Raw genomic sequence first — 25512 nt, 5'->3', positions numbered from 1 at the left:
TCGTGTGTGTAACGTCCTTTGAAATTAGAATGAAGGCTGCAATCAGCAGTGCTTTGTGAGGCTGCACTAAATACTGATGATTAGCCTGCTTACAGTATCCATAAAAACAAGCTGAAAGCAGGACAACTGGCCTTGGAAGGTTTCTTGAAGATGTTTCATCTAAGTAGCTTCTTCATTTCTAAAAGGCTGGTGGAGAGTCGGGGTTTAAATAGGAACATCTGTGGCTGTTGTCCACTGAAAAATCACCTGACTGTTAACTGTCTGTTAACAACCAAATGCTCACCTGTAATTGTTTTGATCCATCTCCTCACCAGTCTTTTAGAACTGAAGAAGATATACTTAAGTCCAGTTACTCTTGTCTCAGGTTTCAGGCGAAACACCATGACCTGGGTGACTGAGAACCTCCACAAACAAATGCTTACAGTATTCGTTTTTACCTCAATTTAGCATGTTAGTTTGATACTATAGATTTATTATTAAGAATACAGGAAAACTGAATTCTTGACCCGGTGGACTGGTTAAAGGTCACATACATTTTTAAAAGTCATCCTGAGTTGAACATGAATTTCTAAAACCAAATTTATTTGCCTGTCATCTGATAGCTGTTACCTCTTTAGTCTGGGAATGACAAATGGCTGCACAAAAGTTTGATCCAATCAAGTGGCAAAAAGAACTGTAATTCCTCAAAACTATGTTTGGATGGAGTCAGCAGTCAGGCACTGCCAAGATGGCGCCGGCCGGAGACACCGACACCAAGCTTCAAAAACGCTTTTTAGGAAAACTCTAACATGACAGAGCTTTCATCCATGTTTGTGTTAAAACTGATGATTAGCATGCTTACGGTATTATTTTTTTACCTTAATTTAGCATGTTAGCGTGATACTATAGATGCTCATTAGCAGGAAAAAGGTTTCTAAATATAAATGGCTGCACAAAAGTGTGATCCAATCAAGCGAAAAATAATTAAACTGCAGTTCCACAAATGGCCACTAGAGGCTCCCAAAGTGCATCCATCTGCATAGATGTCCAACTTCACAGCAGGAATAATCGTGTTCAAAGCCTGGTACAAAACAGTTTTGTCACTAGCAAATTTTTCACTAGCACATATAATAATCATATGAAGGCTTAAAGTTAAGGGGCCGTTTCGGAGACATGTGGCTGCTAAATGTCTGCCTTAATTCCAATCAGGTTCCAGCTCTTTGATAATTTTTGAATTAGCTGGGAGTTAGGCGGACTAAGGCATTGCCAAGATGGTGCCAGCTGAAGACACCAATACTGATGTTACGTCCATTAGAGGGTCAAGGGAAATTTAGGGACGAACAGAGGACAACCAGTAGTATAGAGTCTGGATGTAACACTGGATGGTACACTAACAAACAGTCAAAATGTTTAAATTTTTATTGTGATTAATAATGGGATTTTATAGTGTAAAGGGGTCAAAATAAACATGAAATCAACTCAGAAACTCTAATTAACTCTACTCTATTTAAGAACTTTTGCCATGAAATCTCATTGTTTTTTATGTTCTGAACCGAGAGGCTGGCTTGGGTCGGTACACTTTCTTCTTTCTCATGCCCTTAAAGCTGCTCAGTAAACCTAACGCCCAACCACATGTAGTCCTGAGTAACGCAGTCCCACAAGAATTGTAAATGTGAAAATTCCCAGAAAAAGTACAGAGGAGCTGATGTCAGCGTTACTTCACAAAGCATTTACCATAAGTTCTCAGACTTACGAGCCTCCCTGGGTTCATATGGTAAAAAATATATAGGTTTTCTGACGTGGAAGCATAGATTAATAAACTGGGATCAAGGATTAATAAAATGTGTTTATAGTTTTAACACAAATGACCAGGTGAGCGCTCAAGAAAACCATTTCAAAGAAGCCAGATGTTTATAGCAAACTATAGCAAAATGGTTTAATACAGGGTTTATGGAAGCAAACAAAAAATAACCACTTACTGTTATTTACTTTATTTTATTTTTTTCAGTGCAAAGAGCTCATGAAAATAAAACATACAAATCACCATCCATCTCAAGGATGGCAGAAAGCTGCAGAACAGCAGACAAATATTAATTGCAAGAACTAATTTGTGCATTTTTACACTAATAAAGAGTTCAACATTTTCCCTGTATACCCACTCTACCTCACCACTACCAGCAGTGGGCACTGGTAAAAAGTCGCTGTTGTTTGCGTACTTTTGATTTAAGGTCCACTACAATAGCAGCCCTTGCAGCTTCATTATACTTCTCGTATTTATCTTTGTGCAACGTGTTGTAGCGGCAACTTAAATTGAAATCTTTCATGGCAGATAACGTCTCTAAGCAGACAGATAACCTTCTTCCCATTTCACCTGAAACACACACACGATTTCTCGATCAAGTTTTCTCTCTCCTCCGCTCTTAGCCATGGCTCAACATCTCTTCTTCACTGGTGGAGAAGACCCGGTGGAAGCGTGTACGAGGCGGCGTCTGCATTAGAGGCCATCTAGTGGCCGACTATGTCATTACAACTGATTCAGTGCCGCAGAGGATACATTTTTATAATTTTCAAAAATTAATCTAAGGGCCACTTCGAGTGAGGTCGCGGGCCGTGTGCGCATCCCTGGTTTAATATGTGTCCAGAATGCCATTTTTAATATTATTATTTTTATTATTTTACCTATTATTTTATTACTTTTACTATGTTTTGATTTAACTGCTAAGGCCATTTAAATTTCAGTTTAGGCAGCTTTCAGTACAGCTTATTTGTATTAATTCAATTGACTCTCAAACATTTGCCTGTTTAAAACCTTGCTTTTCCAGAGATAAACTCTAGTGTTTGTCTACCAGCACTCATCAAGTATCAGATATCAGATTCAGTGTAATCCCTGCTAAGATGGGCTTCAATAGCACAATATCAGTACGACTAAAAATAAAGCTGACCAGTTGTTCATACACGTGTCCAGATCCAGACTTGTGCGGCAGAGTTTATTTTTTTCATGGACTGTTCTGACCTGGAACGAGATCACTTCTGTTTGTTTACTTTTTACTACGGTTTTAGGTCCTGATGAGCTCAAAAGTAGAGTTTCTATGGGGTTAATATTTACAAAAAAGTTACACTTCTCTTTCCTGTCCGATGTTAGAGAGAGAGCTGCAGTTTTATTCAGTAAATAATAGCACATGATAATACACTAGGCTCGAATGTTAACAGAAAAAAACAAAAAGAAAACATGTTGAAGATTTAGTTTGTGTTGAGTAAGAGAGCAAACTAAGTCACTGTTAACATTTACATTTTCTACCCCCAGCTCAGAAGCCTGCATCCTTTGCCACCAGTGACATCAGCTTGCATGTGTGTTGGCAGTCCGGGTGGAAACACTTTGTCTCAATGGAGACATCTGGAGAGACTTAGTGGCTACTGTAGGTGGAACAAACCACACTCACATCATACAAAGAGCCTCTTGTGTTGTTGTGTTTTTTTTTTTTTTCTTCATGCACTTGGAAACTGTCCATCTCTGCTCTGTGAAGGTGAGACAGAAAAGACTGCTCTGTTGTCTGCGGCAAACAAGCACCTGCTTTTTCCCACTCTCAATAATGGTCGACTTCCTTCCAGGACGTGAGATTCTGGGCAGGACTTGATAACAAAATGTAAAACACCAAAGCACAAGGAAAGACTGTGGGTCAGTCAAGTCCACTGCTCTGATCCAGACTGAAATATCTCAAAAACTATTGGAACTTCATGGTCCACAGAGGATTAAATTCAGACTTGAGACTCCTGAAACATTCTTTTCTAAGTTTTTAGTATCTTTAAAACTGCTCGAATGATGGACGTGAAATATGAGACAAAAATTCCCCTTCATTATGAACTGTATGGTGCCCCCTAGAGGTCATGTGGTGGAAAACGATGTATATGTGGAAATGTGTATCTCGTATCTTTTTGAGATTGACAAAAAGGTTTTACTTTAACGTCAGTTTGGTGCAGGAAAATGATGCTCAAATTATCAACATGTACGCTGGTCCCTCATCTGATGTCATACTCATTTGCAATGTGTTTACACTGATTTTCAGATAAATATTAGTCTCTACCATGCAACCCTAGAGGATCTCTGTTGAATTGTACTCATTTAGCGCCATCAGCAAGTCAAAACTTGCAAAAGCAGGTGTGTGCAATACACCCACAACTGAACATTCCCAGATTGCCTCATTGCCTCATTGTTAGTGTGTCCAGGTGTTACCACCTTGGTAGGGCCTCACTCTGCCTAACTCGTTCAAAAACAATCAAAGAGGCGAAGCTTGAGGGGAACTGAGGCGGGAAGGTGACACAGAGGCAGGCAGCTAGTGATCTGTGAGGGCAGTCACCTGTCACTAAAAGGAACCACGTCTTTAGTTATGCATAACTTGAAGCCTTAATAGAATTTAAACAGGTGAGTTCTATCATAAGAATAAGAATAAGAATAAGAAAACCTTTATTTGTCCCACAATGGGGAAATTGCAGTTTGCAACAGCATGCAGAAATGACAGAGATAGAATAGATGATAGATTAGCTACAGAGATCCGAACTGTTTTCTCTGTGGTTTTGAAGCTCAAAGTTGCTGTCTCCAGTCGGCCATCTTGGCAGTGACTGCCACCTCTATCTCCTGTTTCCAGCCTAACATGTTTTTTCTACCACAAAGTTGATGACTTTGGATGTCTGCAGGGATTTATTCGATTTAAGAACCTCTAGTAGCCATTTGAGGAACTGCAGTTATTCAGTTTTTACCACTTTTGTGCAGCCATTTATCATTCCCAGACTAAAGAGTTAACAGTTATCAGATGACTGGCAAATAAATTTGGTTTTAGAAATTCGTGTTTCACTCCAGAAGACTTATACAATTTTGATTAAAATGATAAAAATGTATGTCCGTCAGGTCAAGAATTCAGTTTTGCTGCTAATAATCATCTATAGTATCAAGCTAACATGCTAAATTCAGGTAAAATATTACCTGAATTTATAATATTGGTATATCCAATAATCAAACTGAAACAAGGGCAACTGGACTTTTAGAGTTTACTGAAGATTCCATCCAAGTAGCGTCTTCATTTCTAAAAGTGGTGGTTAGTAGGATCAAAATAATTACAGGTGAGCATCTCGTTGTCATCAGACCCTAGTCATGTGATTTTTCACACCGACACCTATTTAAACCCCAACTCCCCACTCTTTTCGAACTGAGGAACTGAGGCTACTTTGATGCAAAGTCCTGCTTCCCTTGTTTCAGCTTGTTTTCTGGATATGACCCGAATGACTGAGAACCTTCATAGACATTTGTTTAATTGGAAGTCATCGATAATTGTTGATGTTTAACTCTTTTGTCTCGAAATGGCTATGCAAAAGTATGAAAGAAAAATTAAAGCGGCAAAACTGCAGTTCCTCTGATGTCCACTAGAGTCCACTAAGTGTCCCCAAAGCAAGTCAGTCCCCACAGGCCTCCGTGTTAAAATGTCCAACTTTACAGGAGAAATGTACAAACGGTGTGTTCAAGGCTTGTGCGATCCCAAACATTTCATCATCACTTCATTGAATGTTTCACATGTTAAAAGGCCGAATGCCACACTGCATGGCTGCTCAATACTTATGTAGCTGTGCTCTACTGTAGTGATTCCACTGTGGGTAAGAATAGTTCATACGGTTGCAGTACCAGTAGGGATGTTGAGTGAGCCCGTGCAAATGTGTTGGGGGTGTGTGGAGCGTCGGGGGAGGTAACACAGGAAGCGCCTGAGGGGGTGGCATCAACATTTGACCCTGAGCTGAGAAAAAAGGCTGAGGTGGTAGTCCTTGTAGGTATGACGGCTGATGCGGTGGTTGTTGGTACAAGTGTGACGGCTGTAATGTAGGTTGTGACCCCTGCTGCCAGGGTATCCCCACGTGCTGCCACTGAAAGGGTTGCCAAGGCTGCAGATTGTTGATTTGTCCTCTTCCTTCTACTTCTTCTCTCCTCGTGCTTTCCTGTCTCTCGGCAAGGCAATGCCGCATGGTGTAGAATGTGTCCTCGTCCTCTTTCTGGGGCAACACCTGCAGGCGAAGGGTGGAGACAACCCTTGGGCGGCAGGGCAGCTGAGAGAGAGGGGTCGGGCAAAGAGCGAGCGAGGCGGGTAAAGAGGCAGACTTGACTAGTGGATGTCTTCGAATCATCTTTTTTCCCTCATCCTGGCTCAACGGTGTCTCCTGCATCGCCTGCCGTCCGTCATCACCTTGTCCTCCAGATTTGGGCTCTCCACATACAGGTGACTGCCTCTCTGTTTCAGGCTTCTCAGGTGTGCCTGCTACAACATTACCAGAGCATGTGCTGCTGTTGCTAGAGCTAGACTCCGCTTCAGACTCAGAGTCTATCTCTGGTCCAGAGTCTTCAGCTGAAGAGCTTGACTCACCGTTGCCGTCCCATCGACGCACAGAGTTGTAGCAGGCAGCACAACGAGACAGGCTGTGGACGTCAGGGCCTGATCTGGGCTGGACACAGAGGGAGATAAAGACAGTCAGACAGGTCATCTCGTAAATCGTCCACATTTCTCTCTTGTTTGGTTTAGCTAACAGCTTATTTCCACTTCTATCACAGCAGGGAACGCTCTATTTAGATTTCAGTTGATGCAGAGAACAACATAACGCTTAGATGACTACGTCGCAGAAAAGCCTACCCAAACGTTTTGACAATGAGTTTGCAATAGACTGTCTCAATAATAACTTTGCCTCACAAAAGAGCTGCAGTTGATTTTAATAACCGACATTTACAGATTGTTAAAAGGCTGTTATTCAGTGATATAGGATTTAAACGCTTCAGTTTTTGCTGGAGGTCTTTAGATCCGATTGTGGTCTGGTGTCAGAGACAGTATGCAGGTTTTTTTTTATCCATTCTTATCCAAGATTGTTTGGTTGGGCCTCACAGATGTGTAGCAGTAACATTTGATGGTGTTTTTTTGAGGTAGAAGACTTGGAAGTTATTCAGAACTGGACTCGGATTTGTTCTCATTTGTACTTTAAGCTGGCCACTTGTGATCGGATCACTCAGGACACATGATAATGCCTTAATGTGTCAGAAGACACAAAAGGTGACTTGTCTTCTTCTTGTGCTTCTATCTCCTGTGGGGTCCCGCAAGGTTCCATTCTTGGCCCTATTCTGGTCTGTGTCAAATGGTTTAACTTTTGGCGCCTTGCTTTCAACACCCAGTCAAACTGTAATAAATTTAGGAGCGATTTTTGACTGTTCCTTGAAATTTGACGAACAAATTGACAATGTTGTCAAGACAAGCTTTCTTCAGCTACGTCTCATGGCCAAAATTAAAACTTTTTTGAGTTGTCATGACCTTGACAAAGCTATCCATGCTCTAATTATTTCCAGACTGGATTACTGCAATGCTCTGTATGTTGGTGTCTCCCAGTCCTCAACTTCAACTTGTGCAAAATGCAGCTGCCCGTCTTTTAACTAGCACAAGAGAAGAGAGCACATCACTCCTGTCCCTGCACCCAGGCTCTGAAATAAGCTCCCCGCTGACATGCGTCTCATCACTGACCTGGGTCTTTTCAAATCAAAACCTAAAACTTATTTATTTAGAATGGCTTTTAGTACCCGGTAGTGGGGTGAATATTTTTATTTTATTTTACTTTTTATCTTCTTATTTACTATTTTTTAGCTTACTTTTACTCATGTACTTGTCTTCCAGTGTGTTTTAATCGTTGTTTGATCTTTGTAAAGCACTTTGGTTCACCTGTGGGTTGTTGTAAAGTGCTATATAAATAAAGTATATTTACATTACATTTACAAACGGCAAACACAATAATGTAGTACATTCACATTCACATGACAAAGCCTGTCTAATGGTCATAGAACTTAAAGGAGGACGTTGATGGCGGTAGTGTACAGCCTCACTGGAGTTCATGGATGGGTCAGTAAAAAATTGGAACTTAATAGAGGTTTCTGGTTTCTTTAACAATCGGTTTCTGAACGTAACCAAAAGACTTGATAAAAGCAAAAGGTCCACAAGCCTTAATAAAGCTACTGATACTACTGACCCCAAAACAAAACTAATTTTGCAAAGTCACTCTGTTTGAAGCTTAGTGGAGAAGACAAGTCATTAATCATACTGTATGCTGAGTGTCAGGAAGTGTAAACAAAGCTGAGATAGATTAGCTTCAACCTAAAACCCTGCTAGCACCTGTTACGTTATCGTCCTGCTTCCACCTCCAAATGAGAACATTAAATTGATTAAATAGTTTTAAAGATGTCCAACTTTCGGTATTCAGGGTTTAGAGTTTTAGTCTACACCTGCGTTTGTGTAATGACCTTTACTGATGTGTTTCCCAAAAGATTTATCAGTTCTGGATTAATCGCACTGCTGCCTCTGCAAACTAGGAAGCCTCTCACAAGTTCTCACACCAGCTAGGTAGAAAATAGGTATTTTATTTAATAGGTATTATGTGTCAGTCGTATTGGCAAATTAAATTTCTTTGACAAAGTAACTATACAATAAAATAATAATAATAATAAAAAACACTACCTTTGACATTTTTGGACTGTGTGCATGTTGGTTCTCAGTGGATCCTTCGGCGTACGACGGAAGATGTCCAGACGGAGCTAGACGGACAAAAGAAGAAGGAGGTAAATAAAAATAACAGTGTGACAAAAGCAATTGGAGAATAAGCATAAAGGTAAGACAGGTGGTTAGTTTTTTGACATATCTACACAAACTCACAGTCACTTCTGGATCCTCCACTCATTGCTCCAGCTGTTTAGCTTTGACCACTGCTCATCCTTCAAGGACCATAAACTCCATCCACGGACACTTAATCCTTCAGGTTATCTGGATAATTCAAAGTCACCAAATTTGGACTAATGTGGTTTTAGTGACCGTATTTCTTCGAGACTCCTTTTAAAGGCTGAACAATTATTTTAGTATGTTGTTACAAATCATGTTTAAAACTTATTTAACTTCCAGTAGTGTTACTGTCCAACAAATGTTGTGCAGCCTGACGGGTCTATATTTTTATATTTGTCTGAAGTGATACCATTAATCTGTACAAGTTCCAGCTTCCCAAATTAGAGGATTTACTTCTATTCTGTTTCAAAGTTTAATCAGATCTATACAACATTTGATATCTGACAGGATTTAACAGAGTAAAAGTCTGCTCACCCAGTCTTCCCCTTTCTTCCTGTTCAGGTTGAGAATGCAGCCCGACTGTGTGTATCTGGCTGTTACGTCTGCATTAGTTCTCGTAAATGAGTGCCAACACCCAGTTAAAACAAAAAGAAAAGCCACAAGTCGGCACACACCTTCTGCAAACACGCCGCAGGATCATCCTCCAGGCCCCTTGACAAACTACTGTACCACCAGCTGAAAACATACCAGCCTCTCCGCTACTTGGAGTCACTGTGTCCAGTTCCTTCATTAACTACCTCCAATGTGTTAAGGACCATAAAATATACACCCTTGGTATACAATGAAAATTCACTTCAAATATTTCTTTATTTAGACAATAAAAGTCTAATCCGATACAACCACGAACGTCACTTTGTGCAGAGACACTTAAGGCATGAAAATCTGCAGGTTTGGCCACAATGAACAGAAAAAATTAAAGACTGCAGCAGTTATTTTATTTATCCTCCTTCCTTCTTTTAAACTCAAATCAGAGCGGTCCTCAGAGGACAGTTTTATAATCATTTTCTCACAGTAGAATCAAGTAGGAAGATTGAAACCACTCTCATAGCTAAAGAGGAAGCTACGATTAGCTTAGCAAAAATACTGGAAACAGTGGGAAACAGCTAGCTTTGTACAGGAAAATCAGGCTACCAGCACCTCTAAAACTCAATAACTAACAACTTACATCTTGTTTATTCCCCACAAAACCCCAGCAACAGATTATTTGGCAGACAAATATGAGAATGGTGTCAATCTTCTAACTTGAAGAAAAGCATATAATTGTTTCCCCAAGATGAATTTTTAAGTCTAACTCAAAATGAGGGATGTTAAAATGATGAAAAACACTAACAAGACGACATTTGCAAACTTCTAAATCTCCTGCAGAAAAACTGAACTCCATCTCACATTCATTTTTGTTTTTTAAATCCAATTTATCGTCTGATTGACAATAAGAACAAAGATAAAATACAGAAACTTTAAAATAACCATGCCTTTGCACATAAATCAGCAACAGGAAGTGAAGCCCACGAGTGCGAGAAATTCAAACTGTCTGCAGCTTTTGATTAGAAACATTTCTTCACAGTAATTTCGTGAAAGTCAAGAAAAAACATGTTCATAGCAAAGCAAACACTGGTTAAGTTTGGTAGAAGTAATACAAGGAGGAATGAAGGAAGGCTTGTATGTTACATACTGTTACAGTTAAGGCTGCCGCAGCTCAAAGACACCCTTTATATAAAAGATTCACAATCATCATTATCCAAAAAAGGGTGTGTGTAGGGAGAAGTATACTGTGAGGTTATTGGTGGAACTGCATTGATTCATTATTCTGAATATCTAAAAAAACACAAATTCTCAGGAGTCTGTGACCAGGACATCTAATCAACAGGCCAATAAAGCTAAAGAAAGTGTAGCAGAGCATCACATGTGGCTGAAGTTGATTTTAAGGAGTGTACCTTCATTTCAGGATGTGTTTATAGATGAAAAGCTGTACAGCTCGTTATAAATGAGACAAACAGGATCTTGCCAACTCATCAGCTCAAGTTGTACTCCCATAAACGTCAATGTCAGTCAGTCACCAAGGCCCTTTTGTTTGCTTTGAGTTCAGGTGACGTCTTCCGGGCATGTTTAAACAGTAAAGTGTGTCTCTACATTACAGTGTATAGACTTTGCAGGAGATTTATCAGGAACTTAATCCCAAAATCTGAGCTCAGTTTGCAGTCAGTTTTTAGAATCAGAAAAATGTTCTCAGCCACGTCAGATGGAAGCTGTTTCACCACACATCTAATTGGCTTTTTCGGTCCAAACTGATTTTATGGAACTTCTAACATGTCCAGTTGCTTTTGTTTTAGACCCCGTTCAGACCTTGCATAAAGATCTGTCCTGGGCAATCTGATTGCTTGAAGTTCCTGTGTTCACACCTGGCATTAAAAGCAAAAAATCTGAAATTTGGAGGTGGTCTCGGACACATAAGACCAATTACTCTACAGGGCTGCTCTTAAGTAAGAAGAGTTTTGTGTCATTCATTCAGAAAAAAAAAACACACAACCACTATTATAAATGATCACTGGAAAAGGAAAAAGCACCTTAAGTGATGTCCATTGAAAAATGATCTTCTTGTAGCGGTTAACTAAATAAAAAATGAAATTGAAGAGAATTAAATTAAATGAATTAATATAAGGACACTGTGTACTTCTGTCATTACAAAAACGTAGCATGTGGTTAATGTAATGATATATAAGGAGATCAAGTGGAGTGTATTTCCTTAAAGACTGTTACCTTTATTGGGGAAAAAATTCCCGTCACTGCTTCAAATACACAGCAGTGACATTACGTATGGAAGTAATGTCAGGGCGGAGATCACTGAATAAATAATTACTTGGAGAGAATTTACTTTCATTTGCAGTTTGAACATGTTAGGCCGGTGCAACTATCCGACAGCATCTATGGAAGAGCAGATGTCAGGTAAATAGCTCGTCGTATCAGATGGGTCTACTTTTTTTACGCTCACACTTGCTACGGATGATTTATTTCCCGATTTCATAAAATCCAATTTTCCTGCCTGTCTGCAAGAGCACAGTGTTGAGGGCATGTCAGAGTTTTGTCTCAAAGGTACTGTGAACACGAACCTTATGCATAATAAACATTTTAAATTGAAAGTTCTGCACAATATTTTAGAAACAACCAAAACATGTGGTTTGTATCAACAGAAACAAACAAAGCAAGATAATTTGTGAATCTGTTGACGTCACTGTCAGTATGCTCATTTATTCTCAGGTTCACCATCTTCATTAAGCTGACTAGATGTTTTCTAATTTGAAGGTATTTCTACAAAGGTTCCTCACGTTCACATTATGATAAAGAAGAGCTGCTTTAATCTGGACGGCTGGAGAAAAATCTGAATTTAAGTGTTCATCTTAAATTCACCATCAAGTATCTGTACTTGAGCGAATTCCTTCGTTGACCTGACGTGTCTTTGCAGCTTCTCTTCATGTTTCCTCCTCTAGGAAAAAGCTGCAGATCAAACTAAAGTCCTCCACTTTCCAGTTTTTAACACTGCTTTGGATGAGCGGGACCAGCTGGATCCAGAAAGGTGGCAGCTATAATGTATGCAATTACAATTACATTTGTGCAAACGTCCGCTCTGTGTGGATACTGTAACAGACTGAAACTGGCTTCAAGCCTCGTTACTGGCCCCGTCACAGCTGGCAAGAGGCTGGGACGGAGTTCTTCTTTGTGCCTTTCAGCCTGGAAGAAGAATACGGAAGAATCATGGCGGGTTTCCAGAGAAAGGTTTGGAGTTGTTGTGGAAAAGCGTCACAGTTTCTGGGAAAAAGTTTTGGCTTCAGACCGCAGCAAGACTGAAAACTCTCTGTACATTCCCAGCTTCAATTGAAGCATCTAATTGTCCAACAGGGATTCACAGTTAAACTGCGCCACGGAAAGCTGCCTGATACAATCATCTTAGTCCAGAGTCACCATCTTCGTCCCCACCATAATCCCAGGAGGGTTAAAGCATCAAATATTTTACACTCACAATGTCTAAAATTAGAGTCCATCTTAGGACTGTACCGCTGTCTTTTGTTCAGTGTGTACTGTGCAACCTAAACACTTAGGCGTTAAGGAACAGTTTCTCAATGAAGCCCAAGTACTCGTGTCTGTAATAATTAGCCAACGTTCCTAGAAGGATGACGTCAGTAATATTGATCTTGTGGTTTGTTTTTTGTTCCAGGTTTTAAATGCGTGTCAGGTTCCTCAGATGGACAGGTCGGTGTCTGTGTCAGTGGGTGTGGTCTTTGGGCTCACGCCGCCTCCTCTCTCCTCAGGAATGGAGAATGAGTCACCGTTGAGGCTGGACAGCACACCTGGAACACAACCAATGGCAGCTGTCACGAGTAAGTCGCAAGTTAAGGGTTCAGTAGTCAGGATGTGCCAATTTAGGGAGCAAATGATGGTTACTCAAATTAAAGTGTCATAATATGAAAACACTTTTGGTTTATTTTTTCTGTTTATGTCTAAAAGGGCTTAAATCCTGGATTAGTTGAAAAGCCTGTGAAGGTCCTTAGTCATCCAGGTCACAGCTTAAAAAAGACTGGTGGGGAGGTGAGTATGTGCTCATTAACAGACCTAGTCATGTGAGTTTCAGTTGGGTAACACCCATAGATGTTCCTTATTAAACCCTACCTCTGCACCAATCATTTAGAAATGAAGAAGCTGCTTGGATGACATCTTCCAAAAAAACAAACCCCCTGCAAGTTCAGTTGTTCTTGTTTTTGGCTTCATTTGTTTTTTGTGGGATTTTGGTTTTAATACTTTTAGTTCAGTTTTCTGTTAAAGTACTGGTACATGACTGTAACTACTTAGAAAGTTTCCTGAGAAGTACTTATTTTAGATCATGTTGAAGAAGAAGCAGTGTTTTCAGTCTGGGCAGTTCTTAATTCCAAATACAAAAAGTTCAGACTTGACAAGTTTGACTCTAACGTACAAATGAGAGAATACAGGATGGTAATTCTGTACCTGGACCAGCAGCGTACTTGATGATGCCTTTGGAATGCATTGGGATACCTGGCAGTCCCTAGTCCACACATGTTACGTCCTGATGCGTCCTCAATACAACGGGCAGGACAAGTACACGGATGTACCATACTTTGTCAGGTGTGTGTGTATACATACATACATACATCCATACATACACCCACACCCCCAAACACTACTCATACCCCCTTTGCCCTGCATGTATCATTATATACTGTGTATCTACCAGGAAGTAACTTGTTGACTGCCAGGTATCCCAGAATACATTTCATTAACGATCAAACTTGTCAAGTCCTAGGTTTCCATACTTGTTATTGATAAATGGCCTGCGTCTTACGTTCAGTATCGTAAACAGAGCTGTCTGAGCATGTCCTGTTTCTGCGCTGTGTTGACCTTTGACCTCCACTCATGTACTCCTTCAATACACCTGACCTGAGGAGGAAGAAGAAGAATAATTTAAAAAACAGGAAACTTCCTCACCTCAGTTAGCATCTTATATGACACCGTAAACTTTTATGTTAAGATGTACACTCACTTGCCAATTCATTAGCAACACTAGTGAATGCATTCTAATGTAATAGCCCTGCACTAAATCTTACTAAATGGTATTCAGAATTAGTTTAAAATAACAGAGAGATGTTGAAAATGAAACTGTTTTCATTTTGGAGGCTATGGTTCGTAGTAGTATTGAATTGTATTGTGTTGTACCGACTATTATGCTATTTATTGTGTTATTTTGACATTTTAGTCAATGGGCTAAGCCAGTGTTTTTCAACCACTGTGCCGTGGCACACTAGTGTGTCGTGAGAGATCGTCAGATGTGCAGTGGGAAATTATCCAATTTCACCTAACTGATCTAAAAAACATTTTTTGAAAACGAATTAATTATCTGCAAATAATATGCCATTGTCAAGTGTCTGTGTGTGTGTGAGAAATCAAGTGAATATCTAAGTAGTTACAGTCATATGAAAAAGACTTTTTTCTTTGCGTTCATTTGATTCCTATTCAAGACACTTTGACAAGGATGACTTTATAATCTTAATATAGGCTACAGAGTTTCATTTTTTTTTTTACATTTTCAGTTGGTGGTGTGCCTTGTGATTTTTTCAATGAAAAAAAATTTACCTTGGCTCAAAAAAGGTTGAAAAACACTGGGCTAAGCTAAATAACAGAAATCCAGTTTAACTGCACCACAAACTACACCCTCCAAAACAATCATCCAGTTGAAATAACACCTTTCTGACACTTTTTCAACATAAACTGAACATTAGAACAGTCATGAAGAAAGATTTAATGCAGGACTGTTATATCATGATGCATTTGTTTTCACTAGTGGACCTAATATTCTGGCATCTGAATATATTTTCCAGTTGAATGTTCACATGATTTCTGGCAGGCATTTGTTTTAACACATTTTCTAAGTTCAGGTTAGTTCAGGCTACAACTGTTTATATTTTATATTTAAACTACTATTATAATTGCACCGGGCATTAACATCAGTCTGATTATCTTACTGTGCTGTCGGCACTTTGTACATGTTCACATTTACTCTCCTAGTTTACATGATCCTGCAAAATAAAATGTTTGAAAGTACTCTCTGAATATTATGCCCCATAATGAGGAATTATAGTCTAAAATTGTTATTCTTTGCATCAAAACACATCTCATACTCATACAAAGATAAAAACATATACATGCTTATATATCCTAAGATAAACCAAAAGCAGGCATGAACAGTTTTACACTCTTACAATGAGTTTAATCAAGTGGATTTCTTTTAAATTTCCAGCCATTTTATGACAAGTTCCTAATTTATGCTTCTCTGGATGGAAGCTGTGACGACATTTACGTACTAAAGAGGACTAAACACACATTAAAACTGGAAGATATTCACTTGATTTCTCAGACTCTGAAGGCCTCAATTAACTTCAGTAAAATGTTGGAAGATATTTTTCCACAAAAAAAAAAAAAAAAAAAAAAGACGGTGGACTGATGAATATAATGGTATTAATTCACCCCTGTTTCAACGTTCATATGACCAAATTATTATTATTATTCTAAGACAGGGAAAAGTTCTGAGACTGAAGGTGCTGCAATGCTGCCTCCTAGTGGATGTGTATTATATCAACTGAAGTAAAATATACTGTATGTTTAACAGGTACTCTAAATTGAAAATGCTTTGTGAAGCACTGTAAGCTGACTGAAAGGTTAAAAGGTTTTATGACTAGGAACGATGATGAATAAATGTGTCTTAACTCACCTGTCAAAGCTGTATGTTCCAGGATGACTGATGGACCTCTTCATCTATGCAGAAGAAGAAGACATTGAATGTATAGTTGCTGTTGTTTTTTTTTTTTATTTCACCCCAGAGGCGTTCTATTGGTTTTAGGTCATGTGAGCATGGGGGTCAGCCAATGGTATCAACTGAGTAATTGAGTAAGCATAAAACAAAAGATGAAATAGTGGATGATGTAAAGAAGAGGAACCGCTTCACTGACTGGCGCAGATTTGAAAACACAAAAATAAATGTCATTACCATTCATCCACATTTCTACATGTAAACTTTAAGGTCTCTGAATTCTTCTTTGAACAGTAAAAATAAACTGGCAACGATAAAGCTCATTTTGTGTAGAGGTCAAACTTGCCTTTCATGTCACATTGGTTTTAGTTCTATGCTGGGTGTGTAACTAAGGAATAAAAGTAAACAGTTAGCTGAATATGTTCCTTTTTTTTAATGCTAATTTCAGGTTATGTGATAAGATGTGCAGTGTGTCAGTTTAGATGATTATAAAGTCAAAAACTAATCACAGCTGTTCATCTTTTATGAACTGCCTTATAATAATAACAATATTAATCTTCTATAGCACTTTTCAAAGCAACATGACAAAGCGCTTAACAAATACAAAAAAAAAAAAACTGCAATTTTAGAAACACGCCCATAAAACGATTCCGATTCACAAGGTCCTAATTTATTTAAACATAATTTTGATTAGTCATGAAAGAGATTTTCACAAAATCTGTGATTGATTTGTGGCATTTCCACAATATTCTACCTCTAGTTTCTTATCGTGCATAGGTCTTTGCTTTTGTCCAGCTCTTCTCTGTTGTCATATTTGTTAAATCATGTTTCAGGCCTGACGGTGCTCTCAGAGTTGGAGCTTTTATCATGTTTTGGGCAAAAATATTGATCAGGAGATTTTATGAATCCATATTGGATCCTTCAAATGAAGATCAATTTATAATGAGAATACCTTTTTAAAACCCATTTATATAACATTAAAGAAAGCACCAGGAAATAAGTATGTATGTAAACATTGTCCTGAATAATACTCTGACAAGCCTCAAAAAGGTGCAAGAGGGCAGCACTGGGCTTTCTTTCTTTCACTTTGCTTTGTTAACTGCACAAGAATCAACAGTTTCCATCAACTATGATACACCACATGGGTTAAAACCAACTTGAACAACTGTCATTCACAACATTCTTCAGACTGGACTATTTTTATTTTCGAAACCATGCACTCTGTGAAGGTGAAATTACCCTTTCAGGAGGTCGGAGGTCAGGGGTCAAACTTTGGTTAGCCAGGGTCATACACTCCTCTAGAGTCTTTATGAATGTTGCACAGGTGGCACTGAGGAGTGAGGCCTAAAGAGAGAGAGAGTTTAGTAATAAATAAATCTAATATAAGAAATAATAATATAATAGTAATATAATAAATCTGTAGCTGCATAATTCACAATAGTGGACAGTGTCATGACATGACATTAATCTGTCAAAACCTGCTGAATTATGTCTCTAATTTACAGCATCCAACAAGGTAAGTTTGAGGCATCAAATAGAACTTGTGAACAATATAATTCATGCACTAAAAACGCTTAATGATCAAATTGTAACATCGAGAGTAAGTTAGAACTGTTGGCATCTGGTAATGGTTATCAGCAAACTACCATGTAATTTAATATAGGAAATGTTAAAGTATAATGTAAAGTATAAGTAAGATTCAATTAAATTCAATTTTATTTATATAGCGTCAATAAAAATACAAATTGGAGACAGAAAAGAGAGAGAAGAGAACAGCCGGAGAAACGAGAAAGATGAGGCAGCTGGGAATATCCTCATTTTACTCGTACATATTATAAAACTACAATTTAACCAAACATTTCTGCCATTTCTGAAAACGTCCACAAACATGTCACAACTCGTAAATTCTGTCCTTAACAAAAATTCCCAGTTATGAGATTGTTAATTCCATAAGAGGGCACAGTTCACATGGACTCTTCTCATGAACACTTAAAGCCCGACCCCATTTAAAGACGGTTTCTCACCTCAGAAGTGGGCGTGGTCTCAGGGTCGGCAGTGTGCTGTGACTGGATGGTTTGGACCTGCTGGACAAGGAGGTCACAGTACAGACGGAGTTCAGACATCTTTGTCTTCAGACAGTCTGGACCTGGAACCAGACATAGGAGGAGAAATGTCAGGGTTTTTGACGAATCCTTCAAAATGTGAACAACTGTAACTATTATGCTGAAACTCTGAGTCCACTTTCAGACTAAATATCTTAGACAGATTTCTATTCAATTTTGACATTCACTTCACCCTCTGGATAAATGCTCCACTATGTCAGGGTGCTACTTCACAGATTTTGTTAAATTGTCTATCTGTTGTTGCTCTCTGCTACCAAGGAATTAAGTGCTGATGCAGAAAGAAGTGGATAAAGAAATTCTTCCTTGTGAGGGAAATCGAGTGATATGTAAAAATGGTCTGTGCCTCGGTTTTTGTTTGTGCTCCTTCCTTTTTTTTGTTTTATACTTTTAAGGTAACCTTTCAATCAGTCATCATTTGACCTCTCTGTATTCCGATTATTCTTCACACTGCATAGCTGGAGAGCTGCACTAAAAAATGGCTCAACCCAAACATCAAAATTGAGGAAATTCATTAAACAGAGACCCTGGCGCTTGAGAGATGTTAACAATTTTATCCTGTGGAGGGCAGTAATACAACCAGTAATCTGCCAAACTCCCAAAAGTAGAAGAAGTTTAATGCCAACTAAAACGGAAATTGCTCCCCCCTGTAGCTGAGCGATCACAGTGAATTTAGTCTGATGGTTGGCTGGGGCCTGGCAGTCTTAGCCCTTATCAGTTGTTGTTGAGAAAATCACTCAACAGAGACATTAGGGCAGATGCTAATGGCAATGTTAATGGAGATGCAAACGGACATGGCAGCTCTGCTTCCCATTAATTTACAAGCTGAATGCAAATAGTTTCTGCATGTGTAGACCTATAGAACTAAACCAGGTAGATTTCCATTAACCTTCCATAAAGTGGGTGTTACCAACCTTTAGCAGTGATTAGCATCACAGCATGAAGTTTCTGGTTTATAAACTGCTGGGCAGCTGGGGTCTTTATGTGGAGTATCTAAATGCTCCCTGTGTCTGCTGTGTTTCCTCTCACATAGACATTCAAGTTAGGATAATGCGAGTGTGATCTTATTGTATTTGGTGGATAAAAACAGAGATATCACTGACTAGACCTGGTCTCTTTTCAGTGAGTTTGTTAATTTACCCAGCAGACAGACAAACAGATGTACCTCTGTGTTTGTGGCTCTCCAGTGTTCCTGCTTTAGATGATCCTAAAGCCACTAGCCACCTCTGTCTCTCTGCAGCATTCATGGCGCGCACGTAGAAATGCTGCTCACCAGGGATTATCAACTCCAGACGGGTCGCATCTGTCGGATGGACTGAAAATATAAAGTGTGAGCACTTTGTGAAGGATGTGTTTTTCTTTATAGTGCCGTGAGGGACATGTGAGGTATACAGGGGTCTAACCTTTAATGTCACACACAGACATCTTGATGGAGCCTTTGCTTCCTTTGCCAACGTCGTCCTCACTGTCATAGTAAGAGATGACTCCATTCTCCAGGACGAACCAGCGAGGCTGCCAGCCTAAAAGCAAAAACATGCGTGTTGAAAATTAAAAGATGGCGCTGCAGGATGGGCTGTGTAGAAATATAGGATATACCACAAGATTATCATTAAAGGGAGGAACTGCTAGCTCTTTTTTCTCCATCAACATTCCTTTTGTATGCTTCAAACATACAACATATATCGTATTCTTATACTCTGGTGGGTAGAAACAATGCTTGGCCGTGAATTAACTCTGATTTTACCAGAGAATTATTATGTTTTTAACATTTGCAAAGGTTCTAGTGTATCCAAAGAACAAGATGAAGCAAAGACAACTGGACTGGTTGAGGTTTCTTGAAGACGTTTCACCGGCCATAACTGAAATGCAGACTTAGACTATCCATTAACATTAATAACAATGAGTTATCTGTCACAGAAAGGTGAGTTGTTGTACAACTGGACAGAGAATGGTATGAAAGTAGTCCTGTAGCGTTCAGTGTGGGAGCGGAGCTGGATCAGCCTGTTGGAGAATGAGCTCCGCTGCCCCTCTATTGTCTGGTGTAGTGGATGTGACGGATTGTCCATGATGGAGAGCAGTTTGTCCAGTGTCCTCCTGTCCCTCACTGAGACAAACGTCTCCAACTTACTGCCAATCACATGACCAGCCTTTCGGATCAATTTGTCGATCCTACTTATGTCCTTTTTGCTGGTGCTGCTCCCCCAACAAACCACAGCAAAGTACAGGGCACTCTCAACAACAGACTGGTAGAACATCTCCAGCAACTTGCTGCACACGTTAAAAGACCTAAGCTTCCTCAGGAAGTAGAGTCTACTCAGTCCTTTCTTGTACACAGCATCACTGTTGTCCCTCCAGTCCAGTCTGCTGTTCATGTGGACTCCCAGGTACTTATAATGGTCCACTACTTCCACCTCCAGACCCTGGATGGAGATGGGCTCCACTGGTGTCCTCTTCTTCCTGAAGTCAATGACCAGCTCCTTGGTCTTGTCCACATTCAGGAGTAGGTGGTTTGTCTGGGACCACTCCACAAAGTCTGCGATCAGTGTCCTGTACTCCACCTCCCGTCCATCTCTAATACACCCAACCACTGCAGAGTCATCAGAGAACTTCTGCAGGTGGCAGGACCCAGAGCTGTACTGGAAATCAGAGGTGTAGAGAGTGAACAGAAATGGAGACAGGACAGTCCCCTGTGGTGCCCCCACATTACTGACAACAGTATCAGACAGGGAGCCCCCCAGCCGCACAAACTGGGGCCTGTCAGACAAGTAATCAGTAATCCAGGAAACAATGGAAGAGCTGACACCCATCCTGAGCAGCTTCTCACTCATCAGAAAGGGCTGAATGGTGTTAAAAGCACTGGAGAAATCAAAGAACATGATCCTCACAGAGCCCTTTCCACCATCCAGGTGAGAGTGAGCACGGTGCAGCAGGTAGATGACAGCATCATCCACACCAACATGAGGCTGATACGCAAACTGAAGAGGGTCCAAGACAGGGGTCACCAGGGGTCTCAGCTGAGCCAGGACGAGTCTCTCCAGGACCTTCATGACATGTGACGTCAGTGCAACCGGTCTGAAGTCGTTGAGGCCAGATGGGATGGGCTTCTTGGGCACCGGCACTATGCAGGATGTTTTCCACAGCACCGGTATCCTTTCCAGCTTCAGACTCAGGTTGAAGATGAAGTGCAGGATGCCAGACAGCTGTGAAGCGCAAGTCCTCAGGACCCGGGGGTTGACACGATCGGGGCCTGCTGTCTTGCCTTGTTTGACTCTCTCCAGCTGTCTTCTCACCTGGCCAGGCGTCACAGTCATAGGGCTGGTCTTCTCAGTGGGGGTGGGAGTAGGGGGGAGAGCAGAGGTGATAGGCAGGAAGGGATCAGTGGTGAGTTGTTGATTGGCCGTCTGGGGGGGTGTAAAGACTGGAGTGGTGGGGGGTGGAGGGCCAGCAGGGGGTCCAGTGGTGAATCTATTGAAGAAGACATTAAGCTCGTTGGCTCTGTCTGGGCCACCGTCCTGTTGTTTGGCTTTGATGTTGAAGCCAGTGATCAGCTTCATGCCCCTCCACACGTCCCGGGTGTTGTTCTGCTGGAGCTTGACCTCCAACTTCCTCCTGTAGGCGTCCTTACACTCCTTCAGCTGGACCTTGAGTTGCCACTGTATCCTCTTCAACTCGTCCTTATCTCCAGATCTGAAGGCCTGCTTCTTCTTGTTCAGCAGATCCTTCAGCTGGCTGGTGATCCAGGGCTTGTTGTTAGGATAACAGCGGACAGTCCTTGTAGGGACTTTGGGAACCCCTTCACAAACACATGGCCATGATTGTGGTAAGAGGAAGCTGAAGGCCAAACTTTCTGTGATCATGGACCCCCTCAAGTGTCCAGAGCATCTTTAACAGGATATCAGCTCTTAAGCCCCGAGTGTAAAAGCCCTTGTCCCAACTCTTTGACACCAAAGCAATAACTGGACTATAACAGCCACATTTCTATACTACTGTATTAAAACTTCATTAAAACACTTCACCGCACTAACTAAACTACAATTTCTGAGTTTAATTTATGAATATTCTCAAACAAATTAAGTGAAACTTCTATTACTTTTCAAATACTTTTTTAGTTATGAATATCTTAAGTTTGGTATAAGTTTCATGTTTTCAATCCTCTATGTGCATCCTAAGCCTTGCCAAGTGTTTATTTTTCACTGCATTGGGCTAAATTTGGTACTTAACACCAAGAAGCTCTAATAGGCTTAATGTTCGACAGTAATCAATGAACAAGAAACCTTGAAATTTTGAAAAATGTTTTTTTATTTATTTATTTTTTTTTACTTTTTCTATTCTGAAGATCAAGATCTGTGGCATTTAGTTTGTCGTTGCTGGCTTCCAGGTTAGCAGAAGACCAGAAGATAGCAAAAAAGATGGTCACTGCTTCGTAAAGCCAAAAATCTCAGTTTATAATCCAATACAACAAAGAAAATTAGCTGATATTCAAACTTCAGCAAATGTTTGTACCTGAAAGAGGCACAGTGGGATTTGTATTGTAAGTCTCTATGGCAACATGTATCTAATATCTGATTAGCCTTTATTGTCATTGTACAAGAAGAGTGCTACATCTAAAACTTGAGCAAGATATTCAACCAATCAAAACAAACAAATGACAGACCACATACAATAATACGATGTCAATAAATGATGTAAAATGAGACTAAAACTGTGTAAAAGCAACATTTTAATTTGTCAGCCTGATGGCCCACAGGTAGGAACGGTTTTTAATTCTATTTGACTTTTGCTTGACTATAACTGAGCTCTTATGTGGAAGAGACCATATGATAAAGTAGAGAGGTATTTGGCCAACGCAAGCTCATCTACAGCTGACAGAAAGCAGGTTTCAATGTGGGAGTGTGTATTGCCTCCAATTATTTATAGACATGCTCTGCTGCCACTATTAAGGTCAAATGCCACGTTAGTCCTTGTTACTGTGGGTAGGCTTTCATTTCTGTGAACAACTTACACTCACTTGCCAGTTCATTAGATACACTAGTAAATGCATTGTAACATGACAGTCCTGCACTAAATCTTAGCTTCTTCTTTAGCTTCACATTTCTTCATCTTCAGCCCTACATTGAGTTACATATATGTTGATACAGGTACATAACTTTAATACATCAAACAAGTATGTGTGCAATGTAGGTAGGTATATTAGTGTATATCTGTGATGGAAAATAATTCACTACATTTCAGTACATTGCATTTTTTTTTTGCTACGACTTGTAGTTCATTAAAATTTAAAGGTATCTATTAAATCCAATCCACTAAATTTACCCTTTTCGGGAATTGTCCCTATTCTGCCCGATCAATAACTACTCAAACATATGTTGAAAGAAACAGAAATTAAATGCTAACGTTCCTGTTTGACGTCAATATTATTGATGTTGCTGCCAAGTCTGCATAGAAGAAGAATTTCTGATAAGATACAGAATATATTAGTAGATTAAATTATCAGTAAATACAGCAGCGACACAACTATGTCATGTTGCATCTTTATTAGCATGTTAGCTAACAGCTAATTTGACAGTTGAGAGAGTTTGACAAGCTAAGTTATGAGCTTTCTAGAATTAGCTACCGTGATTCTAAATTAAATTGCTTGCTAGTTAAAAAGAGAGACAGTCTTACCGGTCATGTAATTCGTCCATTTGTACAAAACCCCCTCCATGGCTTCACTTTACATCGGGTAATACAGATAGGCTGTTCTTGCTGTAGCTATAGCTAGGCAGGCTAACTAAAGATAGCTAGCTAGCTAGCTAAGGTTACGGTAACGTTAGCGTCCTCTCTCAAATGGCGGCGAGGCAGAAAATGAGCTGCTAGTTCTCTAAAAAGGTGTGAACTATATGTGTGGTTTGTGAAAACAGTGACGACAGGAAAAACGCATGATGAGAGTCAGTTTGTGCTGAGCTGTTTATAAACTCCAAAGCTAACTTGTTGGCAGTCAGCTGATTGGGAAAAAAAATGTCAACAAACCAGCTCGTTTACGGAAGCCCGCAGGAAACATTTGGTAAGGCGAAGGCAACTATTTGAAACATTTTTTGAAGTTTTTACTACTACAAGTGTTAATTCAAATATCTTACAAATTTAAGTATTTCCATTATAAGATACTTTCAGAGGATAATTTCATAGATTTTGTTTATTTTTGGTGTGTATTCTTGTTTTTACCTCACTATATTTAATAGTTTCAGTTCCCTTAATTAATGAATTACTCATTCACAACATATGGTCATTATTTAAATGATAACGGAAAACCTCCATATCACTTCACTTCTTCTATAACTGAGTTCAATCATTCTAAAATGTAAATAAACTGCATTTCTGCAGTGAAAATCTTCAATTCTAGTGCAACTTACTTCTTTTGCAGTAGTAGCAATAGACTTAGTTTCATTTTAAAACATTTTTAGCTGATTTATTTTTGGTGAAAAATAAATGGTGGTTTCATAGAAAATACTGTCAAAAAATATAAATATAAATAAACATTCAAAAATTGGTGCGCTTTTTTTTCTTTATTACAACATTGCAAGGTTCTCATCCATAGACAGAGATGCATACAAACAGTATTTGTGCAATGAAACATTAAGGTTGAATTTACTTCAAATGGTGAATTAGTTTAACAAAAAGAATTAAATTGGTGTTTTGCAAATGTATTTAAATGTTTATTTCAATTTTTGTCATCAAGCTATTTGTTCCAGTTTTCAACATCAAACGTCCGTTTGTAGCTTTATCAGTAAATTTTACTGACAACTCACAACATGGAAATAAAGAAATATCCTGTTCTATTGTGAAAGGCTTCATACACTGCCTGGCCAAAAAAAAAAAAAAAGTCACCACCTGGATTCAACTAAGCACATAGATACAAGCCTCCTATTGGATAATTACTGCATGGGCATTATCTTTCAGCTGGCAACAGGTTATTTAACCCCAACTGATGCAATGAGTAGCTTCTCATTTCTTAAACAACCATGTCCAAAGACACATCCTGTGGTCGTGGAAAAGATGTTAGTCTGTTTGAGAAGGGTCAAATCATTATGCATCAAGCAGAGAAAACATCTAAGGCAGGGGTTCAGGGGTCACATACAGCTCAATGCAATTTTATTATTTTATTAGAGATTAGTTCTTTATGTTGTGTGTTGTGCACTACTCTGACCAAAACCATGGACAAATTAGGAATAGCAGTTACTTTTGTAGTACTCTGTTCTTTTATTTTACAAGAGGATCAAAGCTGTTCTGAGTAGTTACTCTTTGCATGGGAGGCGAGCAGATGATGGTTCTACTAGAGTATTTACCATGACCTGGATGACTGAGAACCTCCACGTCTACTAGAGTATTAAATTTGGGAAGTGTATAGCCGCAGTTAGAATGTCTGACTCTTTCTAGGGTGCAG

General features: G+C 39.5%; 1 protein-coding gene across 5 annotated transcripts; it reads right to left on the bottom strand.

Moving 5' to 3' along the window:
- Positions 1-49: 49 nt before the first annotated feature.
- Positions 50-24184, bottom strand: plekha3 (pleckstrin homology domain containing, family A (phosphoinositide binding specific) member 3). 5 transcript variants are annotated; one of them, XM_084561435.1, is made up of 9 exons: positions 23757-24184; positions 19496-19612; positions 19258-19407; positions 17997-18118; positions 17212-17316; positions 15934-15977; positions 14011-14105; positions 8502-8578; positions 50-6459 (listed from the first exon to the last, which is right to left on the bottom strand). In XM_084561435.1, the coding sequence occupies exons 1-9, from the start codon at positions 23794-23796 to the stop codon at positions 5578-5580; spliced, it is 1632 nt and encodes a 543-aa protein (XP_084417561.1). In that variant the 5' UTR covers positions 23797-24184; the 3' UTR covers positions 50-5577. The 5 variants fall into 5 exon arrangements, with proteins under 5 accessions (XP_084417561.1, XP_084417560.1, XP_084417562.1 ...); XM_084561438.1 differs by lacking the exons at positions 50-6459; positions 8502-8578 and adding an exon at positions 9238-13003; XM_084561434.1 differs by lacking the exon at positions 23757-24184 and having other exon boundaries at positions 19258-19621.
- Positions 24185-25512: the final 1328 nt, after the last annotated feature.

The sequence above is a fragment of the Chelon labrosus genome, assembly GCF_963514085.1.
Source record: "Chelon labrosus genome assembly, chromosome: 15".
Taxonomy (NCBI): Eukaryota; Metazoa; Chordata; class Actinopteri; order Mugiliformes; family Mugilidae; genus Chelon; species Chelon labrosus.
This window is presented reverse-complemented; position numbering and strand designations above follow the sequence as displayed.

What these genes read in the sequence shown, in the direction of transcription:
- plekha3 (XM_084561434.1), bottom strand. Translation starts at nt 19,582, where the DNA reads ATGGAGTCATCTCTTACTATGACAGTGAGGACGACGTTGGCAAAGGAA. An exon ending in GGAGAGCCACAAACACAGAG is followed by an intron (nt 18,119 to 19,257) that starts GTACATCTGTTT and finishes GTCTGGTTCCAG; the next exon opens with GTCCAGACTGTCTGAAGACA. An exon ending in ACCTCCGACCTCCTGAAAGG is followed by an intron (nt 15,978 to 17,211) that starts GTAATTTCACCT and finishes TCTTCTGCATAG; the next exon opens with ATGAAGAGGTCCATCAGTCA.